We start from the raw sequence: 19,533 nt of genomic DNA, 5'->3' as shown, positions 1-19,533 counted from the left end.
CTCCCTAAGCACCACTTTGAAACACTTTTAGCTGTTTTTTTCTGTATTTCTAAATTAATTGCTTATGCAGCTTTAATTTTTTCCAGCCTCAGATATGCTCTCTAAGATTTCTTACTACAGAAAATAAGAATTTAGCTCTATTATAACTCCTTCCTTCCCCCCTCACATCTCCTTCCTGCATCCTACTACTATAATTTTATTATAATTCTTAGTTAAATCAACATTACACTATTATGATTATTTAAAGAGTATTCAAAACTAAGTTAAAGTGATGTTCAAAATATTTAATTGGTACCCTGACACCAGTCAATCAGAACAGAAGCCAAAAGGTGAGTAGGGCTCTAGTGAACCCCTTCCATGGCAATTATTAACCTTTTCATTGCTGGACATGAAGGAATACCTAGGGCGATACCTAGGAGGCCTAAGAGTAATTAACAGAACAACAGGGAGGCCATGTGATTTAGTAGTTACTTACCAATCAGTATATAAATATCCTAGCATCTTAATAATCCATACAGGAGCTCCCACTGTGGCACAATGGGCAGCATCTTGGAAGCACTGGGACGTGGATTTGATACCCTGCCAGGCACAATGGGTTAAGGATCCAGTGTTGCTGCAGCTGCAGCTTAGTTCATGGCTCAGCTTGGCTCAGATCTGATCCCTGGCCCAGGAACACCGTATGCCACAGGGTGGCCAAAATAAATAAATAAATAAAAATAATAATCCATACGGCCATACTGGCTGAATATCAGCCCTGCAATTAAACCACACAGGATGCTATTCTTGCATTTCTTTCTTTCTTTTTTTTTTTTTTTTCCTTCCGCACCATCAGCATATAGAAGTTCCTAGGCCAGGGATCAAATCCAAGCCTGAATCATGACTTATGGCCCAGCTGCAGCAACGCCAGATCCTTAACCCACTACACTGGGCAGGAGATCCATCCAGCACAACCACAGAGGCAAGCCAAACCATGAACCCACGGAGCCACAGCCAGAACTCCACATTCCCTTCTTTTATAACTTTGTAACTTTTTTTGAAGTTAAAAATATACAAGAAGCAGTTACTCCTCTTACTGACTCAACTCTACGCTCTCCCACACTCCTCCCTTCCTCCCAGCATTAAGGTGTATGAAGGTATCGTGTCGTGTCGGGAGGAGGGGAGACTGCTGGAGAGTGTGGAGATGAGTTACTAAGATGAGTAACTGCTCGTCTTTTTGTTTGTTTGATAATAATTTTTTATTTTTTCATTATAGCTGGTTTACAGTGTTCTGTCGATTTTCTACTGTACAGCACGGTGACCCAGTTACACGTACATGTATACATTCTTTTTTCTCACATTATCATGCTCCATCCTAAGTGACTATCTTTTAGAGGCATTCCATCTGGTGTGGAGCAATTTTGTGCTCCACTCTGGACTGGCTTCTTTCTCAGCCTGCAACTCAACTATCAATCTAGGGGTTCCCTTCCCGTCTATCCTCAGTTTCCTAGGTCCAAAGTATTCCTTTCTCTTGGTTTACTTTCTTTTTTGGTGGAACAGATCCTCCAACAATTTCCTAAGAGTAGATGAATGGGAGGTAAATTTTTTGAGATCTTGCACATCAGATAAATGACTATATTCTATCCCCACACCTGATTGTGGTTTGGCTAAGTACAGAACTCTAGGTTGATAATAATTTTCAGTTTTGAAGGCACTGTCCAATGATCTTCCTGCTTCTAGTACAATTTTCTAAAAATCTAAAGTCTTTCTAATTCCCAAACCTTTGTGTATGACCTGTTTTTCTTGTCTCTAAAAACTTTTGGGCTCTCCTTTTCCCCCCAGTTTTCTAAAATTTCACTAAAATAGGCTTTTGTGTGGATCTCTTTTCACCCATTTTGCCAAGCCCTAGTTAAGCCCCTTCATTCCTAGACACTCATACCTTTCTGATCTGGAATATTTTTTTATATTATTTCTTTGATAATTTCTTCCCCTCCTTCCTCTCTGTTATCTTTCTGCCAGCTTCTATTATGTGTATGTGGGATCCTTCTTACCCCTTCTCTTCTCTCTGGGCATCTCTTAGCCTTTAAGTGCTACTTTGGAAGATTTCACATTAACTTCATTTTTGAGCATTTCTAATGAGATTTTCATTTCTGTGGTCGTATTTTAAATTTTCAAGAGCTCTCTCTTAAAATGTTCCTTTTTGGTAATCTTATTCCTATTTCAAAAAAGAAATAGCTTATTTTACCTAAGGGAATATTATTTTTTCTTAGTCATTTTCTTCTACTCCCTACTTTATCTGTTTTTTCCCCGAGCAGCTTTACTTTTTCTTCCTTCTCTCTCCGACCCCATTTGTTTTGATCTTTGACTTTCATGTTAGAGGTTGTCCTCTAAGGACTGGTGATCTCTGGCTTCCTGTCTCTATTTGAAAGCAAAGATTATACTACACAGCTAATTAAGGCTCTCTGTGTAGTTCGGGGCTGTTCATCACCTTGGGGGCTTCTCTCTAAGGTGAAGAGACAGAAACCTGAAGTCCCAACAATTGGTAGAGCAGGTCTTTTCCCTTGGCTTTTCTCTAGAGTCATCTTCCCATATTTTCCCACCCTCTTCACAATTAGGATAAAATCCTGGTCCTCGCATCTTCAGAGTTGAATAGGCAGTGGTTCACTGTTCAGCTAGAGGAATGTATGTGTCCATTCATCCATTTCAGAACAGCTCATCACCCCCCCACCTGAGCTGCATATGGCACAAGAGTCCCCTTGTTCAGCATCTCCAGTCTTGCACTGGAGTGAGGAAGAGGTGGCTGTCATGTGGCACAAGGTAGAAAAAGGGCCTAGCAAGAAAAGTCGGCTTGTTCAGTAAGTGGTGCTGGGAAAACTGGACAGTTGCATGGAAAAGGATGAAATTAGAACACTCCCTAACACCATACACAAAAATAAACTCAAAATGAATTAAAGACCTAGATATAAGACCAGATACTATCAAACTCTTAGAGGAAAACATAGGCCAAACATTCTCCAACATAGACCACAGCAACATCTTCTCAGGTCCACCTCTTAGAGCAATGACAGTAAAAACAAAAATAAACAAATGGGACCTAATCAAACTTAAAACTTTCTGCACAGCAAAGGAAACCCTAAACAAAACAAAAAGACAACCCACAGAATGGGAGAAACTCTTTGCAAATGAAGCCACTCACAAGGGATTAATCTCCAAAATTTATAAACACCTTCTGCAGCTCCATACCAAAAAAACAAACAACCCCAGCCAAAAATGGGCAGAAGAGCTAAACAGACGATTCTCCAAAGAAGACACACACATGGCCAAAAAACACATGAAAAGATGCTCAAGATTTCTCATGATTAGAGAAATCCAAATCAAAACCACTCTGAGGTACCACCTTACACCAGCCAGAAGGACCATCATCCAAAAGTCTACAAACAATAAGTGCTGGAGAGGGTGTGGAGAAAAGGGAACCCTAGTACACTGTTGGTGGGATTATAAATTGGTGCAACCACTCTGGAAAACTGCATGGAGATGCCTCAGAAAACTAAACATAGAACTACCATTTGATCCAACAATCCCACTCCTGGGATCCACAGAAAATCATGACTCAAAAAGACACATGGACTCCAATGTTCACTGCAGCATTATTTACAATAGCCAAGACATGGAAACAACCTAAATGTCCATCGATAGCAGAGTGGATCAAGAAGATGTGGTACATATACACAATGGAATATTATTCAGCCATTAAGAGGAACAAAATACCAGCATTTTTAGCAACATTGATGGACCTAGAAATTATCACGTTAAGTGAAGTCAGCCGTACATGAGACACTAACATCAAATGCTTTCACTGACATGTAGAATCTGAAAAAAGGACAGAATGAACTTCTTTGCAGAGCAGATACTGACTCACAGACATTGAAAAACTTACGGTTTCCAAAGGAGACAGTTTGGGGGTTGGGGGGATGTGCTGGGATTGTGGGATGGAAATCCTATAAAACTGGATTGTGATGATCATTGTACAACTACAAATGTAATAAATTAATTGAGTAATAACAAAAAAGAAAAAGAAAAAGAAAAGAAAAAGGGCCTAGCAGTCTAACTGCTTCTAATACAGACTTTCAACCAATCATCCTGGTCTCCACTCTGCTCACTTCCCTGACATCAAAGGTTCCTAGGACCTCTGACTCCTGAGCCTTTCTGGATCTCTAAAGCTCTAATTAGTTTGTTTACTGTCTTTTTCCACTGCATGCAATTTGCTTTCAGCTTTCTCCAAAATGCTAAGGTCAGCTGACACTTAGCTATAATTTCCAAAATTTTATTGACATTATTTTTGTCTCCTCTTTAATTCTCTTTGTTGTGAACTGGTTGCCTTTTTATTCCTTTACTGATATTGGTGAAGTTTTAGGATGTTTTAGATGTAAACATATCTGTTCAATCCACGTGTATAAATGAAAGTTTCTAAATAATGTACTCAAGATGAGACTCTGCCCTGCAAAAGTGTTCAGTTTTATCACTGAATAATATTTTATGCTAGGTACTTCTCACAAAGTACATGACCCAAAGAGGTCTGCTACAACTCTGACTTTATTAATATACTGTATTGATTAACACTTTATCCTTTTTTTTTTTTTTTTTTTTTTTTGGTCTTTTCTAGGGCGGCACCCTTGGCATATGGAGGTTCCCAGGCTAGTGGTCAAATTGGAGCTGTAGCCGCCGGCCTACACCACAGCCACAGCAATGCCAGATCTGAGCCATGTCAGCGACCTACACCACAGCTCACGGCAACACCAGATCAAGATTGTTAACCCACTGAGCAGGGCCAGGGATCAAACCCACAACCTCATGGTTCCTAGTCAGATTCGTTAACCACTGTGCCACACAGGAACTTTTTCTTTTTTTTTTTTTTAAAGGGCCGCACTTGAAACATGCAAGTTCCCAGGCTAGGGGTCAAATCAGACCTGTAGCCACTGGCCTACACCACAGCCACAACAACAAAGGATCTGAGCCACATCTGCAACCTACACCACAGTTCATGGCAATACCAGATCCTTAACACACTGAGCGAGGCCAGGGATCAAACCCAAATCCTCATGGATAATAGTCTGGTTTGTTACTGCTGAGCCATGATGGGAATTCCTACTTAACATTTCGGATGGCCACAATTACAGTATATGCTTAGAAATTTACATAATGAATCTATCACTCTAGTGGAAGAAGTATAACACTGTGGTAAATTATTACAAATGTTGCTTTTAATCCACATAGGTTGGGGGAAAGGACAGAAAAGGTTTCATGGAGCAGGTACTTGGAAACTGGGTGAAAACCACATAGTTATAATCACTTTCTACTGTCCAAAAGCTCCCTAAGCTTTCTTCCACACCTCCTGCATCTTTGGTCTCCCATGTGATAGCCATCTTTTTGAAAGAGGTGCCATATACTGATTAGAGGCATTAGTTCAGAAACAAGTTAACACTTGCTTGTCCACAATGGCATAACCCAGGCATTATAAACAATACTTGGACCACACTAAGAGTTTTAGGTGGAGTATCTAAATATGCCTGGGAGTTTTATGATCATCATGGAAATGCTCTTTTTCCCTCGGCAAAAAAAAAAAAAGAAAAAAAAAAAGGCAGCATTTTTATAACTTTTTTGCCATAGCCACTGCATACTGCCTATTATACTAGACGCACAGGGGACTCTGTGTTTAATAACAGATAAATCAACACTTTAGTTATGCTTTTCAGGTGATGTCAATCCACAAGTCTAACACAACTTAGCTGCCTTATCTTTGAGGCAGTTCCCTCTTCTAAAAGTCAAATGTCTGAAAGTAAAACAATAGGTTTAACCTGTTATACCTTCCCCTTGACCTTGCTCCCAAAGCCCTCAATCCTCAAAATACATGGGTATTTGCACTGCAGGGGTGAGGGGAAATGATCTATCTTGGTCTAGGTTCTCGTGTGACCCTCAGTGAACTCCCACAATCCAGAACCACTCAGGGCTGGAGGAAGAGGGGTAAAGTAAGGAAAGAAAACAGGTGGAAGCTGCAGCACCACCGCAGGACAGCTCAAGAGGGCTGCAATGGCATGGCTCAAAATCAGAACACACATGAGACTCTCACTTCCACATACAAAAAGCAATGTAAGAAGGCTCATGTAAGGAGTTCCCTTCATGGCTGAGCAGTAACAAACCCAACTAGTATCCACAAGGATGTGGGTTTAATCCCTGACCTCTCTCAGTGGGTTAAGGATCTAGCATTGCCATGCCATGAACTGTGGTGTAGGTCGCAGACACAGCTTGGATCCCACGTTGCTGTGGCTGAGGTGTAGGCCTGCAGCTGCACCTCCAATTTGACCCCTAGCCTGGGAATCTTCATATGCCACAGGGGCACCATAAAAACAAACAAACAAACAAATAAAAAATGCTCATGTATATAATATAAAAGTGGTAATTCCATGAGTTGGATGTTCGGAAATAAAATTCTCTCTCTTTATACAAAGATTAGTTTTGGAGCCTGATGAAACCACTCAAACCACCAACCGCCTTATCTTGCCAAGAACCCAAGAACCCACTGTTCCAGAATAACAGCCCTACATTTTGACTTTGTTAATCTTTGACCCACTCCCTATCTTGGAACATTCTCACCCTTTCCTCCTACCCTTCCCATGAGACCCTATCTTGGAACTTTTGCATCCCTCCCATGTAGCCAGATGTTAATCTTGACACAGGTTACTTCAGCCACAAGCCCCTATACAACCTACTACCGCCCAAATGCTGGGGAGCCTGAGCCTTCTCTGAGTGCTCCTGGCCATTTGCTGGTCAATAAACCTACTTGAAGCCTCAACGCTCCAGACTCCCTGGCTTTATTTACTTCCGCTCCAAACCGACAGCCCTTTCTCATTCCAACAATCAGCAGTGCCATACCCAGCATGGATCACATTAAACTGAACTCTCTCTGTCCTGTCTAACCAGCCCCAAAAGTAAAGGCAGACTTCCCAAGATGCCAGGAAAAAAATGGAACAGACCACAGCTGGTCTCAAACCTAGTTTTCCTGAAGCTCTTTAAACTCGAGTACCTGGGACCAAAGTGAATCCTCTGAGACTACCCAGGCCAGGATTTCGCAACCTCAACACTACTGATAGTTGACCTGGATAATTCTCTGTGGTGAGGGGCTATTCTGTGTACTATAGGATATTTAGCAGCATCCCTGGCCTCAACCCACTAGATGCCATTAGTGTGTGTGTATATATATATATATATACATACATATATATATACACACCCCAGTTGTGACAACCAAAACATGTCCCCTCAGGGACAAAAATCACTCCCAGTTGAGAATCGCTGACTTAGATAAATGCTTCTCAAGCTTTAACATACAGATGAGCCAGTTAGGGTTTATTACAACGCAGATTCTGATTCAGTAGGTCTGAGGTGGGACCAAGATTCTGTGTTGCTAACAAGCACAAAGTGATGCTGATGCTGCTGGTCCTAGATAACACTTGGAAGAGCAAGAATCTAGAGTAGTACTTATCAGATGGCTACACACTTTAATCATCTGGGAAGCTTTTGGGTTTGTTTTTTTTTGTTTTTTTTTTGTTTTTTTTTTTTTGGTCTTTTGTCTTTTCAGGGCCACACCCACAGCACATGGAGGTTCCCAGGCTAGGGGTCGAATTAAAGCTACAGCTGCGGGCCTACGCCACAGCCACAGCATGCCAGGTACAAGCCTTGTCCGCAACCTACACCACAGCTTACAGAAACGCCAGATCCTTAACCCACTAGGTAAGGCTGGGAATTGAACCTGCAACCTCATGGTTCCTAGTTGGATTCGTTTCCTCTGCGCCACAACGGGAACTCCTCATTTTGGAAGCTTTTTATAATTCTGATGCTCAGGCCATACCCTAGACCAATGAAATATTCATCTCTGGGGGTGGGGTTTAGACATCAGGATTAAAGTTCCTAGCTATTTCCAATGTTCAGCCAAGGTTGAGAAGAGGTCTACTCAGACTGAGGACTGGAAAATAAGTATTTAACTGGCATTTAAGAATGAGGGAAGAGTACACAAGAAGACAAACTATTACTCTGCTCACACATTCACACCTTCTTGATGTCGGTCATGCCTAGCTTTCAGAATAACAGATCTTTAGAGATATGTAACACCAGAGAACAATCTCTACCATGCTTCATTACTTTGTTCTCTTTATCAGAAGTAAAAAAAAAAAAATTCCTACTTCCATTTCACTTTTTTTTTCCTTAATGGCCACAGCATACCAAAGTTCTCAGGTCAGGGACTAAATCTGAGCTACAGCTGCAGCAACACAGGATCCTTTATCCTGCTGTGCTGGGCAGAGGATGGAACCCTCGTCTCTGCAGAGACCTGAGCCACTGCAGGCAGGTTTTTTTTGTTTTGTTTTGTTTTGTTTAAGGGCCACACCTGAGACATATGGAGCATCCCAGGTTAGGGGTCAAATCGGAGCTATAGATGCTGGCCTTTACAACCACAGCAACTTGGGATCTGAGCCACATCTGCGTGCGACCTACACCACAGCTCATGGCAACAATGGATCCTTAACCCACTGAGCAAGTTCAAGGATCAAATCCTCATCCTCATGGATACTAGTCAGGTTCGTTTCCACTGAGCCACAACGGGAACTCCTGCAGTCAGATTCTTAATCCACTGTGCCAAAGTGGGAACTACCCATTTTACTTTTAAGTTTGAAAATTATATGTAGAGACCATGTAAAGCAAACTATTTTAAAGATTTTTTTTCAATGATACTTGAAATTCTGAGTATGTTACTTTTAAGACTCAGATTTTTAAAAATCTGTGGATCCCATACCAAATTTTTTTCAAGATAAAATGACATGATATGTGGGATTTGCTTTGAAATCCCCTAGCTAAAAAGGGTGAATGGAGGACAGTGTTGGGTATAGCTAAAATTGGAAATTTTTAATAACTGTTAAAACTAGAGGATGACTGCATGAAAAATCATTGTTATCATGCTAGTCTCTCCACTTTTGAAGGTGTTTGAAAATTTCTATAATAAAAATTTTAAAAGAAAATTTTTGAATTACAGTTTTCTATTAAAGATCATCCCCAAGAAAAAGGCATGCAATTTTCTCTAACCTGTTTATATGGCAACTTCAAATCGTCATTGTTAAAAACTAAGAACTGACATATCTTGCGCTAATTCCCAATTCCTGCCATTCCTTTTCATATCATGAAAAAGTAAATTATTATTCTGTTTTCCAGACATATTCCCTTTGACTGGAATTGTCATTCAAAAGACTTATGTCATTCGAAGAAATTCTTTTATAGCTCCTCCTCATTGGGGAGAAAAAATATGGCTTAGAAAAGCTTTGGTTAGTTAAAAAAAAAAAAATTAAGTTAAATTAAATTGCTTAGAACTTTTACCTTTCAAGTTAGAAAAAAGGAAAAAACAGGAGTTCCCGTCATGGCGCAGTGGTTAACAAATCCGACTAAGAACCATGAGGTTTCGGGTTTGATCCCTGACCTCGCTCAGTGGGTTAAGGATCTGGCGTTGCCGTGAGCTGTGGTGTAAGGTCGCAGAAGCAGCTTGGATCTCGCGTTGCTGTGGCTCTGGCATAGGCCGGTGGCTACAGCTCTGATGAGACCCCTAGCCTAGGAACCTCCATATGCCGCAGGAAAGGCCCTAGAAAAGGCAAACAGACAAAAAAGAAAAAGAAAAAAGGGAAAAACAAATACAACTCATAGGTGATGAAAGACATAGAACCAGGAGCAAAGCTCCTGCCCATCATGCTAGGTTGTACTCAGAGACAGTTGTGAGGGCTTCTACCTCTAGAAAATAAACCACACACATATGATCGAGAGATTAAGTACCTGAAAGAGTTAAAATGATCCAACACCAGGAATGATGATAATGATTTCATGGTATTTGGTTCATAAGTTTGGGGGTGATGTGATGCTACAGGGTTGCTTTTAGGTAAAAAGAAAACTGCTTTGTGTTTATCTCATTCCTACAGCAGAATCACAGTTCCGTGTTAGAGAATTTAAAGTTGTCAAAATAGGAAACCTGTCAATTCTCTGGACTCGTTTATTCTGTTTCTTAATTTTTTTTCCAATATAATTCCCTTTGATCAATCTTATTTTTCAAGAGGATATCCAGCAGACATCAGCGAAGAGGTGAATGGAAATCATACATAAATTTAAAATACGTGCAATATTTACACCCATGATAAAATCAGAAGTCTGAAAAATGCTAACACTATTTTTAAGGTAGTGATAAAATAGAAAACAATGATGAAACAAAAGATATGACTCAAAATCATGCTGTATTTCTTACCAGTGAAATTAAATCCTCCATTGTTTGCCTGTTGTTTCTGTGATGTACAGAAAGTTCCGTTACACAATCTTCATCAAGGTGAATAAGCTACAAAAAAATTTATCAACTTTATTAACCAAAAACTATAAAATATCTATAGCTTTGAGATGTTTAAATTACCATAATTACCTTGTACAATCAAACACTAGGATGTAAAAGCAACATCCACAATTTTTAAGACATAAGCAGATGACAACAAGCAGTTCAAGACGATGATGAGCTCTCTTTTCCACCCCTTCATATCCCCATCATCTTTGGATCAGTTATTACAATTCTGTTGTACAGCCAAAGGACAGAATTCTCCTCTCCCATCTCAAGACCTGGACTGCCGTGGCATCAAAGAGCAGCCATCTAGGCATATAGAATCAGTGGCTGATCAACAGACTGGGTAAAAGAGTGGCTCAGACTTGTAGCATATTGTCCTCTGGGTCATATTTAGGTTTAGCACAGTTCAAGAAGCCCTTATGATGGTGCCAGAGACAGTACACAATCATTATTATGCTAAAGGTATTAGCAAAGCATAATTTTAAAAAGGAAGAAATGAGACAGCCTCTACACAAACTTTATTTTGCTTAAGGACAGAAATTATCCAAGTATTCTGATCCCTGTATGATGAGACCTCACCAGAGATGGGGCCAGAAATGGATTCTCAGAACCAAACAAGGATCACTGAGAATCAAAAGATAGAGAAGGTCTGGTCTACACCTGGAATAGGAGTTCAGAAAATCACACGGTAAGAACATCATAAGGAATGTAATAGCTTTGTTTTGTTGTCTTTTTAGGGCTGGACCTGCGGCACATGAAAGTTCCCAAGCTAGGGGTCGAATCAGAGCTTCAGATCTCAGCCTATGCCACAGCAATGCCTTATCCGAGCCACATCTTCGAGCTATGGCACAGCTCACAGCAGCGCCGGATCCTTAACCCACTGAACGAGGCCAGGGATGGAATCTGTGCCCTCATGGATGCTAGTCAAATTCATTTCTGCTGAGCCATGACAGGAACTCCAGGGATGTAATTTTATTTATTTATTTTTTATGATTTTTATCTTTTCCATTATAGTTGATTTACAGTGTTCTGCCAATTTCTACTGCACAGCAAAGTGACCCAGTCATATATATAAATATTCTTTTTCTCACATTATCCTCCATCATGTTCCATCACAAGTGACTGGATATAGTTCCCTGTACTATATAGCCAGGAATGTAATTTTAAAGTCATCTTTCTGATGTAAGAATTTGCTTCACAAGAGCCCCAATAACTGATGCTTCACTTTCTGCTTAAAGTCTTCCTCTCTAGAACATCTGGGATGGTTCGCTTCTTCCTCCTGTCCCCTGTGGTCTGTCTCCCTGTGATCCTTATCCACTGCGAATTGGTACCATTTGATAGCTGACAGACCTTGGAACTAGAAAGACCTTGGTTTTAATCATCACCTCACAAAATAATCATGTAACCTTGAGCATGTCACTACACCGCCTTGAGCCTCAGTTTCATCACCTGTAAAATAGAGATGGCACCTGTCTTGCAATATATGCAACATATGTGGAGTGCCCAGAATATCATCTAAATAGAGTAGGCCCTCAAAAAATGGTTAACTGGAGTTCCTGTTGTGGCTCAGCAGTAACAAAACTGACTAGTATCTATGAGGACTCAGGTTCCATCCTGGGCCTCGTTCAGTGGGTTAAGGATCCGGCATTGCTGTGAGCTGCAGTGTAGGTTGCAGATTCAACTAGGATCCAGCATTGCTGTAGCTATAGCCTAGGCTGGCAGTTGCAGCTCCAATTTGACCCCTAGCCTGGGAACTTCTGCATGAAAATGACCCAAAAAAAAAAAAAAAATGGTTAACTCTTTTTACTAACAGTCATAACTCTACTTCCTCCTTGGTCCAAGAGCCTTTCAGAAATTTGAATATTCCTACTATTAACAAATCTACAACCTTTCCTCTCCAAGTTTTTTCTTTTCCAGTACCTCTAACCACTGTATGTTTTTTTGGTTTTTGTTTTGTTTTGGTTTTCAGGGCCGCATCCACGGCATATGGAGGTTCCTGAGCAAAGCCAGGAATCAAACCCACATCCTCATGGATAACAGTCTTGTTCTTAACCACTGAGCCACAACGGGAACTTCTCAAAAATATGGTTTATCTCAAGCTGGGTTTTCCAAAGAGGCTCAATAGTTTAAGTATTCTGAACTCTCAGCTACACATGCTCCAGTTAGATTAAGTACAAAAATGCATACCAAAAGCTAGCCAAGGAGTTCCCATTGTGGCTCAGTACTTAACGAATCCAACTAGGAACCGTGAGGTTGCGGGTTCGAACCCTGGCCTTGCTCAGTGGATTAAGGATCCTGCGTTGCCATGTGCTGTGGAGCAGGTCGCAGACTCGTTCGGATCCTGCCTTGCTGTGGCTATGGTGTAGGCCAGCAGCTACAGCTCCGATCAGACCCCTAGCCTGGGAACCTCCATATGCCACAGGAGCAGCCCAAGAAATGGCAAAAAGCCAAAAAAAAAAAAACAAAACAAAAAAAACAAATGCTAGCCAATTATTTTGGATTATCCATGCCTACTACATTTCCTGTTCAGCAGGGCAGAAAATACAACTGAATATAACTTCTTTGATACAATACTTGGGTACTAGAGCTACATGTAAAAATGATAGGAGATCATGCATAGTGTTAGAGAATATCACCTATACTTTTGGAGTTCCCGTCGTGGCGCAGTGGTTAACGAATCTGACTAGGAACCATGAGGTTGCGGGTTCGATCCCTGCCCTTACTCAGTGGGTTAACGATCCGGCGTTGCCGTGAGCTGTGGTGTAGGCCGCAGACGCGGCTCAGATCCCGAGTTGCTGTGGCTCTGGCGTAGGCCGGTGGCTACAGCTCCGACTGAACCCCTAGCCTGGGAACCTCCATATGCCATGGGAGTGGCCCAAGAAATGGCAAAAAGACAAAAAAAAAAAAAAAAGAATATCACCTATACTTTAAATATCCAAGTAAATCTGGATTATTTTTTACTGTTCACTCTTGATGAAACATAATACTGAGGCAGAACAGCAAATACTTTGAAAAGCAATAGTCCCCTGTAGCTCTTCTGTATATAACTCATTTAATCCGTGCAATAGCTCTGTAAGGAAGACATGACAAATGAGTGACATAACTTCTTTGTTTCTTTGTTTTGGTTTTTTTTTGTTGTTGGTTTTTTTGTTTTGTGTTGTTTTTTTCTTTTTAGGGCTGCACCCACGGCATATGGAGGTTTCCAGGCTAGGGGTCTGATTGGAGCTACAGCTACGGGCCCACACCACAGCCACAGCAACGTGGGATCTGAGCCGCATCTGTAACCTACACCACAGCTCACGGCGACACCAGATCCTTAACCCACTGAGCAAGGACAGAGAAAGAACCTGCAACTTCATGGTTCCTAGTCGGGTTCATTTCCACGGCACCACAATGGGAACTCCCCAAGTGACATAGCATTTAAAGGCATTTTATAAATGGTAACACATAATCCAAACATATGGAAGAGACTGACACTAGAATACCCATATTAGAGGTGAGAAAATGAAGACTCAGAAAGTTTTATACAATGTGCCCGAGACTGGCATCTTTCATTCTTACCCCAGAGTTTTTCCTACCACACCACAACACCACCTCTCCATGACTCTGCTCCAGTAGCTATTCCAAGAGAGGCCAGACATGTAATGCTCATCACAAAGGCTAGAGCTACACAGAATACAGGCCCTGAGTTTGAATTAGCTGACCTGCCAAATCCATTATATTCTGGAACCCTTCTGTCTAGGCTAAAAGCTTGGTTCTGTACTTAACTAGTTATTTGACCTTGGGCAAGTTATTTCATGATTCTGTGTTCAGTTACTTTGGCTGCAAATGAGGACAACAACACTATCTACTTCAAAGGGTTAGTAGGAGGATTAAATGAGTTAAAAGAATTAAAATCAGGAGTCCCTGTCATGGCTCAGCAGAAATGAATCTGACTAGCATCCATGAGGACGCAAGTTTGATCCCTGGCCTTGCTCAGTGGGTTAAGGATCTGGTATAGGTTGCAGACACAGCTCATATCTGGTGTGGCTGTGGCTGTGGCATAGGCCAAGAGCTACAGCTCAGATTCAAACCCTAGCCTGGGAAACTCCATATGCCGCAGATGTGGCCCTAAAAAAATAAAAATAAAAATAAGAGTTAAAATCATAAACCCTTTAAAGGTAATATCCTAAGGGCTCTGTCTAGATTATGCTATAGTACTATAATGGCATACTTTCCTAATATAGTAAGCATTCAGTAAATATTAGCAATTATTATGCTAAGTTGAAGGGAAAACAGTATTTTTTTTGGAACACACAAACCTATGTATCTTATTTATACTGTGCCCCAATTTTAAAATAATCTTTATGTTGTTGACATCAGAGACTTTCTTCATTTTGGCATCTGTACTACTGCGAACAGTAGTATATCCTACCCTGTTAAGGAACACGACTGAGTATCTGAGAAGACGTGCAGAGCCCTCCCACACGTGGAGAAACAATGACCCCCAATGGCTGAAGACAGGCATCTGCGCCACCCACATCCTCCACCTCACAAGGGCATATCATGCTCCCCTGGCCCTGCTGCTGCGCTGCTCAGACACCTTACACTCTGCTGGCTGTAGCCTCTCAGGGCTGATAGTTGTTAGCATTACGTTGCAGCTCTAACTGTATTTCCTCAACAGACACTCAAGAGGTCATGGAGGATCAAAGGAAACATGGAGAAAAAAAAATTATTAGGGGTTGACAGTCACAGGAGAATCAGGAGCAATTTCAGATCAGGCTGCATAATCATAACAGTGGGCAGACTAGCAAGAAGGGGGAAACAACAAACGGTCTATGTTTCCGAGTATTTATATTTATTGGTGTGATTCCTCCAGAAAGCAAATACCTCACAGCTGTACCATGTCTACACTGTGACGTATCTCCAAGGTATTTTGCTGACCCATGCTAATACCCCTTGTCCACTGCAGATACTTTAGTAGACTATCAGAAAACATCCCCAATTATTTGAAAAGGCTGTTAAAATACGCCTTAAAAGTATTAAAATGCTTTTCTAATTATCTTTGTAAGGCTACATTTTCTTCATATGCTTTCATCAAAACAGGCTATCAAGACAGATCGAATGCAGAAACAGCTGAGTACCCAAGTGTTTATTAAGCTAGATTTTAAAGAAATTTGAAAAGATGTAAAGCAGTACCATGCTTCTCACAATAATTCTTAAAATAGCTATTTCTAATTTCTTGATTTCCTTATCTATGAAAAAGGGCTAAGAACTATACCAGCTTTGATGGGTATACCTTCCGTACCAGCTCTGCATTTTGCCGTGTAGCTTGCTTTGGCCAGACATTAGTAAGCACAATGCAAGCAGAGGCTGGAAAAATGCTTAACTATTAGGTCTTGCTCATTTTCTTGCTTCTTTGGTAATCCAGCCTCCCTATCAAAAAATCCAGACTAGTCTGCTTGACACAGTGTGGTCCAATAAATAACTAGCAAAACAGCTGGCCTTTTGAGTGAGACTTAGACCATCCAGCCACAGTCAAGTCACCAGTTGACTTGCAGCCCCATGAGTGACCCCAGGTCTGACTCACACAAGAACTGCCTGGTTGAGCTCCAAATTGCTGATCCTTAAAATTATGAATTGTAATTGCTTCAAATCACTAAATTTTGAGGTGGCTTTTTTATGCAGCAATAGTTCACTGAAATATAAAGAATATATATCCCCTACATAAAATAGATAAGTTACAAAGATTTACTGTATAACGCAGGAAATGATATTCAAAATCTTATAATAAACTGCAATGTAAAATAATCTGAAATATATGCATAACTGAATCACTTCACTGTATACCTGAAACTAACACAATATTGTAAATCAACTACATTTCAATTTTGTAAAATTATACATACCCTTTAGAAATGTTCGTATTTTTACCAAGTTCAAATTGCTGTTTGTTAAATACTTTTAGCAATTTTTTTTAATATTTAAAAAAAATTAATGTAGGGGAGGTTCCTGCTGTGGCTCAGTGGTTAACAGATCTGACTAGCATCCATGGAGATGCAGGTTTGATCCCTGGCCTTGCTCAGTGAGTTAAGGGTCTGGCGTTGCCATGAGCAGTGGTGTAGGTTGCAAATGTGGCTCGGATCCCAAGTTGCTATGGCTGTGGCATAGGTCAGCAGCTACAGCTCCAATTCTACCCCTAGCCTGGGAACCTCCATATGCCATGGGTATAGCCCTAAAAAGAAAAAAAAGAAAAGAAAAGAAAATTAACGTAGGAATATTTATTAATATAACTGCTTAAACTTGCATAGCTCTTTGAGTTATTTAAAGTTCTCCTATATATATAACCAGTCCTCAAGGTGTTCTCTAAGGCTCTCCAATCAAAACAACATAGCAAAACAGACAATGAAGAAGCAGATGAGATCCAAGTGTCCTCTATTAAGTCAGACTTCAAAGAAATTTAAAAAGGTACAAAACAATGCAACTGTTCCCACTAAATGTATTTTCAGTCTGACATTTTTCACAACATATTTATTTGTGATAAATAGATTTAGAACTGTTAAATTTTTTATTTTATCATAGTTGATTTATGATGTTGTTTTTTTTTGGGGGGGGTTGTCTTTTTGCCTTTTCTAGGGCCGCTTCCTCGACATATGGAGGTTCCCAGGCTAGGGGTCAAATCGGAGCTGTAGCCACCAGCATATGCCAGAGCCACAGCAACACGGGTCCGAGCCGCGTCTGCAACCTACACCACAGCTCACGGCAATACCAGATCCTTAACCCACTGAGCAAGGGCAGGGATCGAACCCACAACGTCATGGTTCCTAGTCGGATTCGTTAACCACTGAGCCATGATGGGAACTCCGATTTACAATGTTCTATCAAGTTCTGCTTTACAGCCAAGTGACCCAGTTACACATATACATACATTCTTTTTATCACATTATCCCCCATCATGTTCCATCACAAGTGATTATAGTTCCCTGTGCTATATATAGCAGGACCTCATTGCTTATTCACTCTGAATGCAATAGTTTGTATCTACTAACCCCAAAGTCCCAGTCCATCCCACTCCTTCCCCCTCCCCCTTGTGAACAAGTCTATTCTCCTCCATGTCCATGAATTTGTTTGTTTTCTGTAAATAAGTTCATTTGTGTCACATATTAGATTCCAGGTATTAATGATATCATATGGTATTTATCTTTCTCTTTCTGACTTACTTCACTTAGTATGAGAATTTTCGGCTGCATCCATGTAGCTGCAAATGGCATTATTTTGATCTTTTTTATGGCTGACTAGTATACCATTGTGTATATGTACCACATCTTCTTAATGCATTCATCTGTCAATGGACATTTGGGTTTGTTTCCATGTCTTGGCTATTGTGAATAGTATGGCTATGAACACAGGGGTGCGTGTATCTTTTTCAATGAAAGTTTTATCCAAATATATGGTGGAGAAGTGGGATTGCTGGGTCATGTGGTAGTTCTTTATTTGGTTTTCTGAGATAGTACTGTTACTTTTAAATGAATCAATCGATAAATAAGTATTTATCAGGAGCATAAAGGGGGCCTCAGACTTACAAGTCTGAGAACTGCTGTAACTTTGTAACTGCCCTGGAAAGTAGAGAGAAGAGGTTTAACCTACTTTTTACAAAGGAGTAAACAGGTTTGGAAAAGTTAAGTAACTTGCCCAAGATTTCCAGCATTGTTCATAATCCTGACTATACATGAAAAATACCCAGGAGCTTTTAAAAATGTCCATTAATTGTTGTGGGATGGGGCACAGACACTTTTTTCAAAGACTTTAAGGTCCTCCTGTTTCTCACGTACAGAGTAAGTCTACAAAATACATTGCTGTTTATATTTAGACCACATCACTGTAGGTCCCAACTCCACACAAAGTTTGTTGTTGTTGTTGTTTTTAATTTCACTGGATTTCATTTTACTTACAGGAGTTTTGCTTTGCCACTCAACGGGACAGTTGTAATCTTGCATGATCCAGGGATGGTTCAGGAGATTTTTCATAGAAATCCGCTTCTTTGGGTCCACCTAGTGGCCATTGAGAAGTAGCTGGAGATTAACATTTCAAATAGAGAGCATAGGCCACCTTTCCTCCAGAGAACTCACAATTCATCAGAACAGATGTAAACTTTATCATCACAAAAATGCTGTCAAAGACCTTAAAATGGCCTTGGAATAAATTCTTTCAAAAATGGAATAGAGACAAGAAAACTATAGCAGCCAACACAGGCTTAGAAGATAAATGTTTAACAAACATGAACTTCATTGGTATGGACATTATTCATGAAGTTCAGTCAATCTATTGTATGATGTAATAGTCTTTTGCTGGAAAACCTATTCACAGGAAATATTCACCAACTTAATATTCAAGCAGCCACAATGCAGGGCATACACACTGAATATGCAATCTCTACCTCCGATGAGCTTACAATCACACAGAACAAGTTGAAAAGCACACCTTTCTTTTCCATTTGTAATTTTCAAATGTGAGCAAAGGAAAATTAATCAACAAAGATTCAGTTTTCTGGAGTTTAGAAGAAAGGATGAGGTGTTTTCAATCTCATTATGGAGATTTGGTGGTCTGGCCCTACTTAATCAAAGTGGGTGAGCTTGAGGCAAACTTTGAATCAAAAGTAGAGATGGCTTAATAGGTGGAAAAACTGAATACATAATAATGAAAAAAAAATCTCACTAATAAGGTCCTCGTATTTTCAAAGTATTTCCTACTAATCTCATTTTATCCACATAACACAATGTAGCCATGAAGCCAAGTTCAGACTTCCCATGTTATAGGTCAGAACCAGGTTAGGTGACATGCCCATTGACTGGTAGGGTGAATAACTGGACTTCAGCACTCCCATCTTTCACCTTCAGGGGTCATTATGCCAAATCAGTGGTTCTCAACATGTAGCCCCCAGACCTGCAGCATCAATCTTATCTGGGAGCCTGTTAGAAATTCATATTCTTAGTCCTGTCCCTGATATGCTGAATCAGACACTCTTGGGGTGGTGCCCAGCAATCTGTGTTTTAATAAGCCCATTCAGAAATTCTTATACATACTAAAGTTTGAGAACCACTGCACTAAATCATGGTGCCCACCCAACTATACATAAACTCATTCAAGCATTTATCCATATCTAC

At 40.4% G+C, this 19,533-nt stretch overlaps 1 protein-coding gene across 5 annotated transcripts in view; it reads right to left on the bottom strand.

Annotated features, from left to right (window-relative positions):
- Window positions 1-19,533, bottom strand: part of MELK (maternal embryonic leucine zipper kinase) — a 114,362-nt gene that overhangs the window by 30,414 nt on the left and 64,415 nt on the right. For 4 of the 5 annotated variants that reach the window (XM_005660248.3, XM_021066072.1, XM_013993665.2 and 1 more), the window contains 2 exons: window positions 18,322-18,420; window positions 10,307-10,393 (listed from right to left, as the gene is read on the bottom strand). In XM_005660248.3, coding sequence (XP_005660305.1) covers window positions 10,307-10,393; window positions 18,322-18,420 — 186 coding nt within the window. The remainder of the gene's footprint in view (window positions 1-10,306; window positions 10,394-18,321; window positions 18,421-19,533) is intronic. The other variant, XM_021066086.1, reaches the window with a different exon arrangement.

Source organism: Sus scrofa, chromosome 1 (genome assembly GCF_000003025.6).
Source record: "Sus scrofa isolate TJ Tabasco breed Duroc chromosome 1, Sscrofa11.1, whole genome shotgun sequence".
Classification (NCBI taxonomy): domain Eukaryota; kingdom Metazoa; phylum Chordata; class Mammalia; order Artiodactyla; family Suidae; genus Sus; species Sus scrofa.
The sequence above is the reverse complement of the archived record's forward strand: the minus strand, read 5'-3'. Positions and strand labels throughout refer to the sequence as shown.